Source organism: Sebastes umbrosus, chromosome 10 (genome assembly GCF_015220745.1).
Source record: "Sebastes umbrosus isolate fSebUmb1 chromosome 10, fSebUmb1.pri, whole genome shotgun sequence".
Lineage (NCBI taxonomy): Eukaryota > Metazoa > Chordata > Actinopteri > Perciformes > Sebastidae > Sebastes > Sebastes umbrosus.
Window position 1 is genome coordinate 28,487,967 of NC_051278.1, and position 16,754 is coordinate 28,504,720.

Here is a 16,754-nt window from a genome sequence, read left to right on the forward strand (position 1 = left end):
TACAAACACACCAACTGTTTATCGAGTCACAACAGAGACGGTGACGCCAAAGAAAATATACCTGCTAAGATGTCCTGTAGCATACAAGTGAGAGAATATTGTGCCCAGGCGCCCCCCCAGGAGATGTCCCCCCGGTTAAAGTCGGTCCCCACGAGGAGGAGCAGCAGACGCTCGAGCTGCTGCTCGGACACCACCTCGCACAAATGGATTGTGGGTCTTGTGGCGTTGGCTATCCTAGCGAGGACCTGTTGGGGGTAAAAAGTAGTTATTATGGGTACATGCAGATTACTGAATTTAACGAGCCCGTACACCAGTGTTTCAGATTGATACCTTGCATACGAAGAGCAGCAGGTCGGCATGGCAGGTGAAGTCCATGGAGAGGAGGAAAAGGGCCAGCTTCTGCACCACGGAGATGCAGCGCTCATGGGACAGCGTGAAGGGCAGAGGTTCTACTTCTGGGGCTTCTTTGGTTGTCGTGGACTCGGTGTCCAACGTGGAGCGGGGCCATTCGGCCGTCCGCCGCAGACGGATCAGGTCTTTAAAGTGCTGAAAGAGAGAGGCGGGGCAAACATGCAATTATGAGACATTCATGTACTGTATTAGAGGAGCATCAGCATCAAAGCAGCAGCCCCAGTAGATTAACTTATCTCAGCATAGAGTGGAAGACACCCAGCTGTTGTTGCTCCATTAACGCACAGACACGACAGCGGTACTGATCTTCTCATCACACTCGTGGATGAAAGCACATAAATATATTTCCCAAAAGGGTTCCTTTAACAGACCCAAAATGGCAGTAGCTATCCTTTGCATTGTTACCATTGCACTGTAGAAGTTGCAGGAAAGTAGAGACGAACAACTTCTGTCTTTGACTATACGATACTATACTAACACTAAAAAACAGCCGTAAAAGACGTCACTCAGCTAACTGAAACTGCGTTACCGTGGAAACACACTGACGCTTCTAAGGGACCAACGTCACTGTGTCAGTGTGAAGGAAAAACAACACATGAAAAGACACACAACGAAGCTGCTCGTGTTGAACCACCGATTATGGTGAATTATGTCCTTAGAGTCCGCTACAGTACCTTACTTTAGAGAGCTATGGTAGATCAAAATTAAACTAACAAGTAGGTCTGTAAAATCTAATGAAAGTCTATTATGGGGCGGCTGTGGCTCAGATGTAGAGCGGGTTGCCCACTAATCAGAAAGTCGGCAGTTCAATCCCCGGCTCCTCCAGTCCGCACGTCGATGCGTGCCTGGGCAAGATGCTGAAACCCACGATTTGAATGTCAATCATAGACTGTACATGAGAAGTGCACGTAGTCACCGTGACGTCACTCATTAGTTTGTGGACTACGGTTTTTGAAGCCTCGAGTTCAGCATTTTGACCGTCGCCATCTTGGATTTGAAGTGACACCAGAGGGTGGAGCTAAGTACAACCGAGCGCTGAATAAGACTTTTTTTTAGGCGACCAAAATGTTAATATTAACTTCCATGAACTAAAAACACACTGTGAAAGGGTTAAATTTGAAAGAACATAATTTACTAAATGAACATCATGCTGTATTGAAGAGGACTTGAAACTAGCGATCGAGACCATTAAACTCATGTTTACAATGTTTACTGAGGTAATAAATCAAGTGAGAAGTAGGCTCATTTTCTCAGACTTCTATACAATCAGACTTCTTTTAGCAACCAGAGGAGTTGTAGAAGGAAAGTTTAAGGCATTTCCGCAATGGCTTCACTTTTCTGCCCACTGCTGTGAATGAGTATTTAGATCAGATCCTGGTGGGGCAGGTTGGCACCTTTGCATGGCAGCCTCTGCCATCAGTGTATGAATGTGTGTGTGAATGGGTGAATGCTGACATGTAGTGTAAAGCGCTTTGAGTGGACGGAAGACAAGATAAGCGCTATATAAGTGCAAGTCTATTTACCATTTACCACAGACAGGCAGTCTGGGTAATACATTTTAATTTATATGGAGTCGTGTTTGCGTCCACCTGATGAATGTAAGTCCAATATTCTCTCTCTTTTAGCTCTGGTTTTGGTCTCCAACAACTCCTGAGAAAAATATCTGTCTCCTTAGCTGCAAAAGGCTCCACTATGCTAGTCACTAACTGTTGCTGCCTAACAGGAGGTGTGCAGTGAGCTATAATGAAGGTTAATGAGAGCAGTGAGAGTAAACCGCAACAGCATTGTTTGGGGCCGTAAAACCAAAACAATTAGCTGAAAGGCTCTATAGAGGAGACTGATGATTCAGTTCTTCACTATGAGTGACACCTTGACATTATACCAAGTGATGGGATCCATTGTTATTCTAAAAATATCTGTGAGATTTACTATTCCACTTCGTTTCCACTCCAAATAAGTGGTTCTGATATTGTGATGCGTCTCACCGCTCTTGTTGTTTACCCTCATGGAAAGCTATGTCAATAGGATTTGCCTAATTTCACCTCTCCACAGCCTGGTCGGTAAAATCCCATCGTAATAGACAAATTAAACGGTGGCCAAAACTAAAAACAAACAATCTTTAAGAATCTAATTTGCATAATTGCCTTCATACTTTTAAAACTGTGTTGACATTCAACTCACAAAACACACAAAACATGGAGAAGAACATACAGAACACTGTAAGTGCAAGCAGTGTATGATGAAGTGCTCACCTTGGATGTGGCTTGTTTGAGCTTGGCCTGTTCCACCAGCAGTTTGTAGGAGGAGCCTTTGTTGCTTTGGATCTTCTCCTTCTCGATCTGCTCAACCAAAGCTTTCTGTTTTGCTTTCAATAGATTTAACTGCTACAATAAAAAGGGCATGATAAATATAAGCACTGAAAACGCATTCGTTCTAGACAACCCATTTCATGCTGCCGCTTCATGAGAAGGGGCAAATGAGTCAAACAATTGATGAGAAAAACATTTTCCTGGGGCTTCTAATATTGAACTTTTTACCTTGTATGCACATGTTCATATATATCAACACTGTATCTGAACACATTTGTGAGTCTGGGTTTGAAGGTGTGTTGGATTGAGACACATTTACCTGCTTGTGGTGGACGAGCTGCTTGCGGATCTTGCGCGAGTAGAGTCGATCCAGGCTGCTGCTGCCTTTAGCTGACCTGCTGGAGTTCTGAGACTGAAGGCTGTTATTGATGAAGCTCCACTGAATACCTGAAGGACAGACCGACGACAACACTCGTCAGTTCACTGGATTAAATGCCACAGTTGCTGGAAGCAGCTGAAGAAGTGTAGGCATTTAAGGAGTTTGTTGACAAACAGGAAAGGCCAGATGGATGAAAGAAATTAATAAATAGTTGAAGTGTAAGCACTGAAATGAGATGTCTGAAATTAACTTTCACTTCACTTCCTGCCACTGTGGCAGACAAGTACTTATTTTTTGTCTGCCACTCAGAAATTTTATCTGCCACTTTTGAAATCTCTGCGCTAAATGAAGAAATAACATTTTAAATCTGATGTCATTCAATGTTCCATATATTTTACATGAAAAACATTACATACACGGTAAATTAGTGTTCAAATTACACCGTGGCCCTATTTTTCAGTGGGAGGGAGGGTAATGTATACAGTACTGTACTTTGTTACTGTCATCTATAGTGGTAATTTGCATAAAAACACAATTCAAATGATTAATTTGCTTTAATTAAAAAAAAATCTAGGCAAGTTGTTAGGAAGTTAAACAGATCATAATTCCCTCTCTAATATCTGTTTTATATTGATGTGAAAACATCTCCTTTCAAGTTTTCCCCAAAAATTCAATTTTAGGAGATTACATTTGAACACATCTTAATTTACCTTCACCCACTGGTCATTTTGCTGAGCAGACTTTGAACGTCTCATAATAATAACTGAATGGCACCTCTTTTAACGTTAGTAGCTCCGCTATTTAGCCAGTCAGGACTGTGCTGCCCACCGGCTGCTAACAGGTAACGTTACTAACTCTCCTCCTGTTGATTTCAGCACGGATTTGTTGTTCACAGTGTCGCATTATCAGAGAAAATAGGGTGCGTCCCCTCAGGTTTAGTAGCGTCATGCTTTTGAGCGTTTTTCTTTTTCTCTCCGCCGTGGCTCCGGTATCAAACAAACTGAAACATGATACAGCGTGCGTACGCGTCATTGTGCAGCGTAACTGTCGGAGCATCAATAAGAGGAATCGATAAGTCACGGAGGCATGAGATGCCGAGAAAGCGGACAACTAAGGTTCTTTATTCCCATCACTAGCATTTTCCCTGTCTGCCGAAGTGGCGGGTGTCCGGATGATTTCACCCACCACTGCCAACAATTTACCCGCATTTGGTGGGTGGTGGGTGCTAGTTTCAGACCCAGCTTACAATAGGTTTTCAACCAGCCTACTCTTCTGTAAGAAAAAATTATTATTCAAAGATCAATGGAATATTGTAATTGTACAAATTTCAACATACAACCTGAGAGAGATCTGGGCAGCATAAGATATAAAACGGTGATTGACAATTTGTCAATGACATAATTGAGTCCTGATGAATGATGCATTTCTTTTCTTTTCTTTGAATTTTACTTCTTCTTCTTCCAAAAAAAATGTAAATTGTAGGTCTCAGACAAAAGGTGACTTCATCAGATGTGGAGGACGATTGTGCAGTTCATATACCTGTAAAAGATCTCTCTCGCTCCTTCCCTCCAAGATGCTTTTTCCCACCTGAGGATTCATCTTCTATACTGGCTACGTAGTCTAACAGTCTGGAAACCAACATCACGACCCAGCTGACCATGGGGATATCCAAAACACCTGGAAAACACACACACACATTTATATATGCACAGATTCACAATCACATATAACTCTGTGTAATTTCTGCTCCAGAAAATATCATCAACTTTACAAACTTGAGGCGCCACACATCTGGAAAACTGTGCTATGCGTCTGTAACGCTGCCCCGGTGACGGCTGCTTTACCTTCAGTCCTGCGCTGGGCAGCAGCTTGTGGCGGCTGCAGTGGAGACAGCAGGCTGTCCAGGAGGTTCAGGAGGCCCTCCAACACACCACTGTTACTCAAGGATCTTTGGCCAATGCAGGACAGGAGCATGAACACCCTGGGATCAAACAATATGGAAAATACTGCAGTTACTAGTGTCCATAAACTTAGATAAGCAGTGAACTTGGGTGAAAGGCTCAACTCAAAAAATGTATATCCGTTTAAGTGTACACTATACAGTTTATATGTATATAATATTGAGCATAGATTAGTTTCACTTTCAGTTCCCCCGTCGGAAGGGAGAAGGAAAGGGTAGTCAGACGGCAAGATAGAGCGCTGAAAATACTCTAAATACACTTAAATAGATATACATTTTTTGAGGTAAGCCTTTCTTTTAGGTGGCTAAAATAAGTTTTTCTTCCGTCCCCATCCACAGCACTGTATTGCTTTGGTCCGGTGTCGGTACTCCTGTCTGTTTCTCCAAGCTGGGGGCACGCCGACCGTCATCTACTATAGGTAATACACCTACTATGGATAAGTACCTCATACAAGACCACTTAAAAACACCCAAACTATCCCTTCAATAATCGGTTTTATCACTGACTGAGCAGAAAAGTCCACACCAGGGTGTGCATTTTTGTGCAGGCTGTATTCACTTGATTTTAAAACAAATCTGAAAAGAAATTGTGGTAACTGTATGAAAACGGATGGCTCCTACCTGTCCTGAGGGAAGATGAGCAGCTGTTCAGAGTTGTAGAGCTCCTGCAGGACGTTGGAGAGGAACTGGCCCCACCAACGCTCACCTCCACAGAGCTGAACCAACAGCAGGCCGGCGTGAAGACGGATCTTAGGCGTCCCACTGATGCAAAGGTGTTTGAAGAGCTCCTCACAGGCCTGGGCATGGAAGGTACTCTGGAGCACCGAGGGCACAGAGTGGCCTGAAAAAAAAATATATGAATGAAGTGTGAATCAACAATATTAAGCATTTATATACAGATATAGATGTAGACAACCACTCCTTGTCTCGCACATCGTGCTGCTTAGTATAACAAAATCAAGCTATGTTTAAAGGGTGCTAAATTATAATATGTGTATTATTAACACAATATCAATATTTCAATTATTAAATAACAAGATTAACACCAGTACCAGCATATTGCGACACCCCTAATTCAGGGGGAAAGATCCTGGCATTTGTAACCCTATCATCTCCAAAATATAACAGTTCATGGTCCAGCAGACCCTGCTCACCGTTGTTGGAGTGCAACAGGCTGAGCAGTGTGTCCAGAAGGTAGCGGATGATGGTCCTCAGCTGCTCTGTGGACGAGTTGTGGACCAGCTCCTGGGTCTTCGGCGCCCCGGCTGTGGGGAGCGACTTGCGGCTGGCACCAAGTGATACACGCAACCGCTGGACGGCGTGGTGAGCCAGGTTGAGTTGCAACTGCAGCTGGATGCAGTCCTGGTAGGCTGAGAAAACGCGCTGGTCCTCTTCCACCACCTTGTCTGGCTTTCGTAAGAAGTACTGGGCATTGTTAGCGCTGTTGAGAGGTGGCAGGTCGATGTTCTGCAGGAGGGTCTCCAGCCGATGGCAAGCTAGATTGTATCTGGTAAACAAGAACAGGATAATGGGAATTAATACACCACAGAAAATAGTCCCCAACAAATGCACTCTCTCTTCCTGTTTGAGTAACATTTGCTGGAAATTACTAATTCAATTTCATATTAGGGAGGTGTTTTTGAAGAAGTATGTCTTCAGTAGGAACCTACGGGCTTGGGGCTTAACCATTCTTGGTTTTGGTCTTTACGTGGGATTAGTTGATAAGAAAAATGCCTTCAATGAGTTTTCACAAATGCATACACACAAAGTTGCTTCTGATCACTGCAAAGTACAATACATGCATTGTTCTGACAGAATACTCCTGGTGCTTATAGATGCAGCTTTTGATAATAAGACAATCCAAAACACGTATAAAATAAAACCCCAAAAGATGTCTCAGATGATGACATTTATTTATTCACTAATGCTCGAGAAAAAGACCAATTTAATGAACAGATTTTGGGCCAGTTAAAGGCAAAGTCAGTGGAACCTGACAAACTGGAAATGCTGATGTACTTCCGGTCTTACCTGCACTGGATGTCCTCCTGCAGTGCCACCATCATGGTCAAGTGCTGATCCACATCTGGCTGATTGGCCGCCTCACTCTCTCCCCGCAGAGGATCGTGCATCAACTTAAGCTCGCTCTCCCACGGCAGGATGTAAGTGTGGCCATAGTAGAAGCCCATCGGGATCTTTGCCCGAGCATTGGTGCTGCCATAGCGCCCAATCACGGTTATCTACGATTTGTGGGAAGCAAAGGAGGAGAACGTGTCATTATGGTAAACCGACAAAAGCACGAAAAACTCAAAACATCAGGCCGGCCATCCTGCAACTATCCGAAGCAAAACACAGACCTTCATGAACCTGCAGACAGGCGGTGGCAGCAGGTCGTGCAGAATGAGGGAGTGGGTGCTGATGTCGGTGGCTACCACCAGCCTGCGACCGTCCACCTCCTCACCCAGTGTCCAGATGTCTATGGACAGAGACGCCAGGTCGCCACAGGTCGGGATCAGAGCGTCAGTCAGCAGGACGGGACGGCCAAAGTCCAGTGTGACAAAGCGACGAGCTCCTAGGAAGAAAGGAGAGGGGAAACAGTTCAAAAAAGTTCACTTTGTTATTCAAGATTTTCTTAATGAAGTTTTCATACTTTATATTTCCTAATGGATAACTTGTACCTTAAACCTGTTTTAAACATGGTTTTCAGTATGTACATGTCTAAATAAATACATATTTTCCAGCATCACTTAGGTGGTAAATATGTAATATTGCTATATGCCATACCAGAGTGCATCCGCTCTATGATGATGGACTGGTGTGGAGGAGGCTGCAGGAAGTGAGACGCCTGGGAAATGGCCAGAGCCAGACCACTGCCCATGGAGCTCTGCAGCAAAAAGAAACCATTATTCCACAATTAAGGCTTTATGCTGGTATTAGAGTCAGAACATGAGAAATGACAGAATTGTTTAAGCTGTAAACAGAAAATCTATTTCCATAAATAAACTACACAAAAGTAAACATTTTTGATATAAAAAAATGCCTGATGTGTTAACTGATTAATTTAATGGTCTTAGGCAGATAGTCTTTAAGTGCCTTGCTGTGTGTTCCAGCAGATAAGTCAAGTCACTGGTGTTGGCTGTAAGCACTTGCACTCTGTGTTTGTGCTATACACGGTCTTTATTGGTGGCTGTGGCTTAGAGGTAGTGAGGGTTGTCCACCAATCGCAAGGTCAACGGTTAGATCCCCGGCTCCTCCCGTCCACATGTTGAAGTGTCCTTGAGTGAGACACTTAAGCCCAAACTGCTCCTGAAGGCTGAAACATCTGTGTGAATGAGTAGATTAGATCCTGATGGGCTGGTTGGCACTTGCATTTATATAGTGCCTTTCTAGTCTTACGAGCACTCAAAGCTGCCATGCAAGGTGCCAACCTGCCCATCAGGATCTAATCTAAATACTTGTCACACACCGATGGCTCAGCCTTCAGGAGCAATTTGGGGTTCAGTATCTTGCACAAAAACACTTGAACTTGGAGGAGCCGGGGGATCGAACCGCCGATCTTCCGATTAGTGGGACGACACGCTCTACCTCTGAGCCACAGTCGACCCTGGATGTCCCAATCCTTAAGGACTTCCTCTGTTATATGACCGTTGTTAGTAAATTGTCAAGCGATACATCCTACCAACAGGATATTTAACTTTTTCATATTCTTACAGAGGAAATGTTTCTGTTGCAGTGGGTGTTAACATTTATATTTCCAAGCCCCTAATACACCCATCTTTCCACTTAATAAAAGAAGTCCAAGTTCTTAAATGTTATACGTTGTCTGAATCAAACAGTCCTATAACGGCTAAGAAGAGAATGAATCTGACCAGACATTTGGTACTTGACAGTTTTTGGTTTGATATCCATCCCTGTATGAGAGCAGAGCCAGCGGTCATTAACTCACCGGCTTGGCTTTCTGTGCGTTCTTGTGTGCGGCCAGGTTGACAGGCCCGGGGTCCATCATGGAGCCGGGGAACAGGTGAGCTAGCTCAGCGCTAAAGGCCGCCGACACCGCCTCGTTGGGCGGCGTGAGAGGAGGGGTCATGAAGAGGGGCGTGGTTTTAGGTGTCGGGGGGATGACGTCGGAGGGGTGAATGAAGAAGCCCGGACCAGAGGAGGGGTTGGAAGGCACAGAGTTGTGGATGGGCCCCACACCGGAGGCAGTGGCTGCTGCTGCAGAGGTGGTCTGATGCAGCTTGGCTTCAAGCTTGGCCTTCTGTTCCCAGCACAGACAAAGGGAGTATAACTAACACTTGACTGGTATTATAACAGCATAATAACGTACAGACATTCTACAACTAGATACTCCCGGAGTCATATATAAGCCAGTTTGTGATGAAATGTGTCAGTTTGACTCAACCTGCATGGTGAGCAAACATCAGATTGTTTCAGTTTTTCCCAATGAAGATGTCCTAACCTGCTCCGTACATCAACGATCAGGCAAAGCGACATGTCACTTGTTTGTTTAAACGCTCACCCTGGCTCTTTTTATGCAAAGTTTTGCGCACCGCTAACCTATTTTCATTGATAAAAAAAAATCGACGCTGAGAGTAACTGACAGTTAATCAATATCACTTTCACTATGTATTATAGAGCGAAAATGCTCGTAGTATATCCGGACAATTTTTCGCGCTCCGTTCATCAGAGTTCGCTCGGTCGCTTTATGTTAGGAAGAGGTGTGCACTACTGCTGAGTATATTTCATACGTTTTTGGGGGGTAGCTCAATTAGTGGGGGTAAAAACAAAAGCACTACTACAACCACCAAAGTCACTACTAAATGGCAAAATAAGGGCTTTCTTACACGGTATCAAGTAAATCTCATTAGGATTGATATGATAGACATTATGACATAGTAGATATTGTTCTCATGCTACACTATTAGCCCTTTCCCACTGCAGGAACTTAACGTAATGTCACCTGGGCCCTCTGATACCTGAACTTCATGAAGCCAAAAGGCCTTATTTTACAACCACAGATGTTTTGGATACATGTTATTAAAAGGGCCAAAGCCAAATCAACTAGGTCATTGTGTTTGTTGTTGATTTTCTCTTTCATTTATACTGAATCCAGGGACAAGTCAAACCACCTCATAAGGTTTTTAGTTTTCTCCACTCTGTCCATTGTGATCCTTTTTTTTTCTTTCTATAATCTTGTTTTGTTTTTCCCCCTGCACTGGCTCCATGTTCTATCACCATGTCTGCCAGATTCTGAGATATCTACTGCTACATCTTTACTTTTGTTTCTTCTTTCAGCCTGGACATCTTTCAACATAAATTCTCTTGTCCCCAAATTGGGCAGAGACAAGCGGAATTAAATTCAAAACCCATGACAATGACAACACGTTATGTTAGTTGTCATTAATGCCAAGGCTATCTTTAGCCCTGGGATAATTTAGCCCCTTTACACACACACATTGTTAACCCAGTGTTAACCTAAGCCCAGGGCTCTACGATTCACACTGCTCTTCTATTAGCCCTGGGTTAAATGTTAGTTGTGACACATGACTACTGTTCACATTCTACACTTTAGCCCCGTTTCACACTGTCAACATTTAGCCCCGTCTTTAGTCAATTTTCAGGGTATAACCCTGCAAACTCTAGACTGACCCTGCTCCGGAGCAAGGCCAGACCACTTTGGAATGTGCTAGGATTGCGCCAATGTGAAAGCTTTCTTGGCCACAGGCTAACAGCTCATTTAGCCTGGGGCTAAGTGCAGTGTCAAAAGCCAATAACTGGGCTACTAATGCTTCCATGCCTCCAAACAGTAAAGTGTAATCCTGTGTGTGTGTGTGTGTGTGTGTGTGTGTGTCGTGGTCTCTCACCTGCTGCTGGAGCTTCAGCAGCTGCTGCTGTTTCTCCTGCAAGACCTGCAGCTGCTGCTCCGCAGACACCATGGCATGGGACAGCGATTGGAGCGCCACCTGGGCCGCAGAGCTCAGAGCTGTGGAGGCTTCACCAACTGTTCCTGTCGACAGGCCGCCCACCGCAGGCGTCACGCCAAATGTACTCACTGGGGTTAAAGAGCAGAGGGTTCAGGCAACCACCGGTTTAGGAGCCAAATACAAGTGAAATGAAAGAAAAGTCTCCGTTTACCAGTGAACATGCTGGCGTCATCTCGTTCCACCCGCGTGCCATCACTAGTAGAGATGCAAGTAAAGTGCAAAGGCTCCACCTCCAGGAGTCCCGTCAATGCTGTGAAGCTGCCTTCTGCTGCTGCACAGCTGCTCACTTTTCCGTTCCCTGCGGGACACACAACACCGCACAAAAACAAGCAACGTCTGAGCTTCATGGTCTCATTTAAAAACAATCAACTTTTTTGCCATTTCACAATTACATAGCAGGGAAATAAAAACATATTGTTGTTTTTTTTGCAGTGCTAAATTATGTCCAGCAAACTGTGACATAACATACATACAGTACATCACTAAATTAGCTACACCTTGGTTGAAAACTGTCTTACATTTATAGTATGCTTGCAAATAAACTAAATATGATTAATCCGTCCCGGTAAAATGATTAAAGTGTTAACTTAGAGGATTAATTGAAGGGTGTTTACATCCATATCAGGTTAACTGTGTAGGAACTGGAGTCATCTTTACACATGATCCCCTGATATTAAATAGCCAACATATATTGGACAAGTTCAAATCTTTTTAAAGTAATCTCATTATCATATCGAGTGTCACATTGTTTGCACTCAGTGACAGTCTGATGTATCTTAAACTTCAGTCCACAGTGAGCAGGTTACAAAAGGCAGCAGTATAACATGGTGGTGACATGATGTGAATCAGTGCACAGCTAATACCTGACAGAATGTCAGAGAGGTCGATCTCATCTGACTGGACTCCAATGCTGCTGTTGAAGGCATTCTTACAGGAGGAACCGCTGACCTCCAGGTCAAAGAGCACCGGATCAAAAGGAGAGCTGTACAGGCCATACCTGGAAGGAAGAGGACAGGAAGGGGTCGGGGGGAGACGCTTGTGTTTAGGTAGAAACATCAAAGTAAGGACACTGCTAATGAGAATACCAAGCCGTTAAAATGAGCATCACTTCGGCAATAGTTGGAACTACTTTTATCTACTAATAGAGGTTCTAAATTCGATCCAGAGCATTAATATAGCAGCAAACAACTATTGACTATGTAAAGATATAGAGGAGTAATGTCTACCTGAGCAGAGAATGAAGTCACTCTCCCTCCGTGCTTTGTTGACAAAGCCGAGCCGGCCGTGCGTGCTATTAGTGCATGTTCGTGCTCTACTGTCTAGCTCGCAGCCGCCCCTCTGCACTGCTCTTATACGGCGGTTACAGCTGATAACGCCGTCCAGAACGATGGTGTTGTCGCGGAACCGTAGCCCCCACCCTCCGATTCCCCCTCAGGTAAACACTTATCTCTGTCAGCACTTTGTTTGCACTGTTGTGCTGTTAGCACCTTTAGTTTTGAACCACCGGCTCGCCGTCCGCCATGCTGAGAGCCGTTGAGAGGCAATAGAAATGCTCCCAATCTCTGAGCTCCTTTAAGCAACAGAATCAAATGGTATTTGTGCATCACTAGCCTGCAGAGGCTGTAAAGCCACTCTTGAACTGAATATTTGGAGAAGTACCTGGTCTGTAGCAGTGCCTCCAGCGGGGTGAGGCGTTCCTGCAGCTGTCGAGAGATTGTGGTGAGCAGGGAGGCGCAGGCGGTGCTGCAGCCCGCAAGGTCCTCCTCCTTCACATAGTTCAGCAACACGAAGTACCAGAACACTGAGCCTGAAACCAGACAGGAAAGGGACAGGTGATACAATGAGTACTGGGGTGTGGGCGTGTCTATATGGTTACCCTAGATTTGCGAAACTCTCGCGAGACAGTTGAGGTTAGGAATTGACCTCAAATGGATAAGGTTAAGGATAGGTCGTCGGGCAGCGAGTCTTGCGAGAGTTTTCGTGGCACGTTTTTGCAAATCTAAGGTAACCATCTAGACACGACTGTGTGTTGTTCTGTGTTGTTGTTTGGTTACTTACCACCTGTTGCTGCTGCAGGCAAATAAGGCATATTGTCTAGCATAGCCTTCAGAAGACTCACGCCAAAACCCTGTTGACTTGGGTCCCCTTTCCCATTGCTACAGTGAGAAATACATCATGTTCATTATTATTGCCATGTAAACTCAAAATGCACAAGTGATCGAGAAAGAACAACTACTTCATCATACAGGCCTTTTCGACTACAGGAACTTAACAATCCTTAACATAAGGTGAAGCTTTTATCATGGGTTCTGCTTTTTCTTTTCTTTTCACTTCATCTGTGTACCAATTAATGTGTTTACATCACATATTTTGGTGCCAGTATTAAGGCATTTATGCTACTTAAGTTCCTGTAGTGGAAAAAAAAGCATCATCAATGAAATCAGCCATGCTTCTTACCTAATACAAAGTGCAAGAAAGCGAGCACATTTGTGGGCTATGCTCCGGCCAGCCTCGAAGAAACACATCCGCACGATATCCGTTAACCGCGTCCGGGTTTTCGCCAGCAGGCCCTCCTTTCCTTCTCTTATACTAAAAAGAAGCCACAGGATATATTACTTGCCTGTAAAATGTCAAATTGGAAGTACTGTGTGACCCAGATGTCCTAGAAATGATGCGGTCTTATTTGTTGTGCTGGAGCTTTAGTTCTACCTGCAGGGTCCGTTGGAGAAAACCCCGGCCAGCCAGCACAAGATGTCTAGGATGAGACTTTGGGCGTGCTCTGTGGCCAGGCTGCCCTCTGTCCGCCTACACAATGCGTCCAACAGCTTCTCATGGAAGTCTGGGAACTGCAGCATAGCACAGCGTTGGACCCTGAAAAGCACAGAAGAACAAAAAACACAGTCAGGTTCAAAGTCAACTTCTGCAATATGTACAGTAGAAAAAAAAGTGAGCCACGGAGACACTGTCATCTGTTTGAATGTGTGTTACTATTAACACTTTGTTTTAGTGCTGCAGTGTTTAGTGTTCAGTATGACCAGGGTCTGACCAGGCAAACCCTATTTTTTCCCTGATAATGCGACACTGAACGATAAGTTTGTGTTGAAATCAGCAGGAGGAGTGCTCATAACGTTAGCTGTTAGCAGCCGGTGGGCAGCACAGTCCTGCTTGGATAAATAGCGGAGCTACTAATGTTAACGGAGGGGCCATCGAGTTATTATTATGAGACGTGCACAGTCTGCTCAGCAAAATGACTATTGGGCGAAGGTAAATTACAATGTTATCATGATGTGTTCAAATGTAATCTCATAAAATTAAGTTTAGGCGAGAAACTTGAATAAATCCAGTTGTTTTAAAGGAGATGTTTTCACAGCGATATGAAATAGATAAAAGAGAGGGAATTATGACATGTTTAACTTCCTAACAACTTACCAAGACTTTTTTTAATCAAAGCAAATATTTAAATAATCATAATCATGCCGCGGTGTAATTCGAACACTGTAATTTACCATGTATATAATGTTTTTTATGTAAAACATATCGAACATTGAATGACATCAGATCTAAGGTGTTATTCCTTCATTTAGCGCAGAAATTTAAAAGGTGGCAGATAAAACCTCTGAGTGGCAGACAAAAAAAAACTACTTGTCTGCCACAGTGGCAGGAAGTAAAGAAAGGTGACTTCAGAACCTGATTATGACAATATTTTGACAGTGTAGATAGAACCTGATGTCCCATCCCTCAACAGTGATCTGACCTTTCTTTGGGCATTGACGTCTTCTTAAACCTTCTGATTGTGATTGAAACTTCCTGCAGGAGGTCACAGCCTCGCAGGTTTTCTACTTTCTTCAAGGGTGTTGTGCTCTCGCTTTTCACTGCAGAGACCTTCTCCTACACACACACACACACACACACAAAATAAACAAATAAATGAATGCGATTGCATGTCAATGGTGGGCTAATCATCCATTTTGTTTAATGGCTTTACCTGAAGGCACTCATTACTGATAACACAGTTCATTTAACAATGCTATTATGACAAGTATGACTTTGGATATTTTTGACGGTTTGAAATGTATCTGATTAAAGGTGTACAATTTTGTTTCCTTTGCTGTGCAGAGGGAAACTGCTTAAAGGAAAGGTTCACAATTTTTCAAGTCTGGCCTAAAACAATACCCAGGTACCCATGTGCACATTGAAACGTTATTTGTTTGCTGTAATCGCCCCTCCTGTTCATACCGTTCCTGCGATGCAGGACAAAACCCACAGGCCCCGTTCTGTGCAAAAATACATTACGTTAAAAATAAGTTAAGTCTATCTGAAGTAAATATGTGGCTTCAGCAGTCTGAGTAAGTCAAATCAAGTGAGTATCTTCAAAGTTACTGTCATTTATTACAGATTTCTTGCTTTGTGTTGGAAACACTGTCTGGGAGGACTAAAAGGCCTTTATACACCGGGGGCATGACGAATAAACAACACATTTTGCATCAAAACTATTCGTACTGGCAGCGATGCAAATTTGCGATAGTTGCAACACTTTTTCAATAAAAGGTTCAAATAAATTCACGCAGACAGAGGACCAACGACTGGGATCATACTGACCCAGAGTAGTGTCTGGCAGTCTGTTTGACGTTAATTGATTTATAGCCTAAACTATTCGTAAGCTATTTCCTTTTAGCGAAATGCTGAGTGAATTTGCCTCCGGTTAACAGTTACGCAGTTTATAGCCTATGTCTAGGGCTTTTATTGTCAAAGATAAGAACAGAAGGAGTGGATCTGGTACGCTCTGTGTGATGATGACTGTTGCCAATCAAAACCACAGAGTGATCGCTAGACTGGGTACAACTAAGTCTGGTAGCGTGCATTCAACACAGACAACTTACTCACTTGATTAAACTAACTCAGACTATTGACGCCTCATACTTAAGATAAACTTCAGTATATATTATCCACTAGGATTGTGGATTTTGTCCCCCAGCACTTCCATTGGAAACTCAAGAGGAGGAAATTACAGCATGGAAAAACTGTCTCAATGCTCATATGGGCATGCAGGTATTGTTTTAAAACAGAAGTGAAAAAAATATAAACCTATCTTTAAAAAAAAGACTAGAAGCTGTGAATTAGTACCTTGGAGGCCTGAGCCCGTTGCAGCAGGGTGGACAGTGAGTGGGTTTTGGTGCCCTGGGGCTTGGCGCTGGGCATTCTCACCACAGGCCGGGGGCTCTCCTCCATGCCCCTGTCACTCACTGCTTTGATGTGAACCAGGAAGGAGCGGTACTTGCCACCTGCCATGCCTGTAAGCGGAGGGAGCAACAAGACAACTCAGAAACATCGACACACTCACAACTTCATTCTTAATATCATTTTCTTGAGCACAAAAAAACGTAAAGTGTCAGCTTGTGATCAGGTCAAGGATCAGTGAGTGACTTTACAGATGTGGCTGTTGTTACCTTTGACCAGCTTAGGGCTGGTGAGGCTGAGCATGCCCGCATGGCCAGAGAGGTCCAGCCCACTGGCCAGCCACACTGGACCACACAGGATGTCCTCCTTGTGGTCCTCTAGGAATGGACACAGCAGGGAGCCTACAGCAAACACATGAAACACTTTAGTCGGGGTGGATAACACATATTTAAGAGTTTCAGAATGTTGAACAACAACCTTTCATGAATATCAGAGCAATCATGTCAAAACTAAGGTCTTCCACACATTAGTGGGGC

General features: G+C 43.9%; 1 protein-coding gene across 5 annotated transcripts in view; it reads right to left on the reverse strand.

The window, feature by feature from the left end:
• birc6 (baculoviral IAP repeat containing 6) overlaps nt 1–16,754 on the reverse strand; it is a 103,292-nt gene that overhangs the window by 60,790 nt on the left and 25,748 nt on the right. For 2 of the 5 annotated variants that reach the window (XM_037782720.1, XM_037782724.1), the window contains exons 15-36: nt 16,488–16,619; nt 16,165–16,331; nt 14,795–14,928; nt 13,750–13,911; nt 13,498–13,629; nt 13,099–13,196; nt 12,700–12,847; nt 11,904–12,037; nt 11,192–11,338; nt 10,921–11,108; nt 9,003–9,314; nt 7,841–7,940; nt 7,414–7,628; nt 7,088–7,296; nt 6,214–6,566; nt 5,681–5,900; nt 4,944–5,080; nt 4,639–4,776; nt 3,040–3,167; nt 2,664–2,795; nt 331–546; nt 62–245 (exon numbers count right to left, since the gene is read on the reverse strand). In XM_037782720.1, the coding sequence (XP_037638648.1) occupies nt 62–245; nt 331–546; nt 2,664–2,795; nt 3,040–3,167; nt 4,639–4,776; nt 4,944–5,080; nt 5,681–5,900; nt 6,214–6,566; nt 7,088–7,296; nt 7,414–7,628; nt 7,841–7,940; nt 9,003–9,314; nt 10,921–11,108; nt 11,192–11,338; nt 11,904–12,037; nt 12,700–12,847; nt 13,099–13,196; nt 13,498–13,629; nt 13,750–13,911; nt 14,795–14,928; nt 16,165–16,331; nt 16,488–16,619 (3,786 nt within the window). The remainder of the gene's footprint in view (nt 1–61; nt 246–330; nt 547–2,663; nt 2,796–3,039; nt 3,168–4,638; nt 4,777–4,943; nt 5,081–5,680; nt 5,901–6,213; nt 6,567–7,087; nt 7,297–7,413; nt 7,629–7,840; nt 7,941–9,002; nt 9,315–10,920; nt 11,109–11,191; nt 11,339–11,903; nt 12,038–12,699; nt 12,848–13,098; nt 13,197–13,497; nt 13,630–13,749; nt 13,912–14,794; nt 14,929–16,164; nt 16,332–16,487; nt 16,620–16,754) is intronic. The other 3 variants (XM_037782723.1, XM_037782722.1, XM_037782721.1) reach the window with 3 other exon arrangements.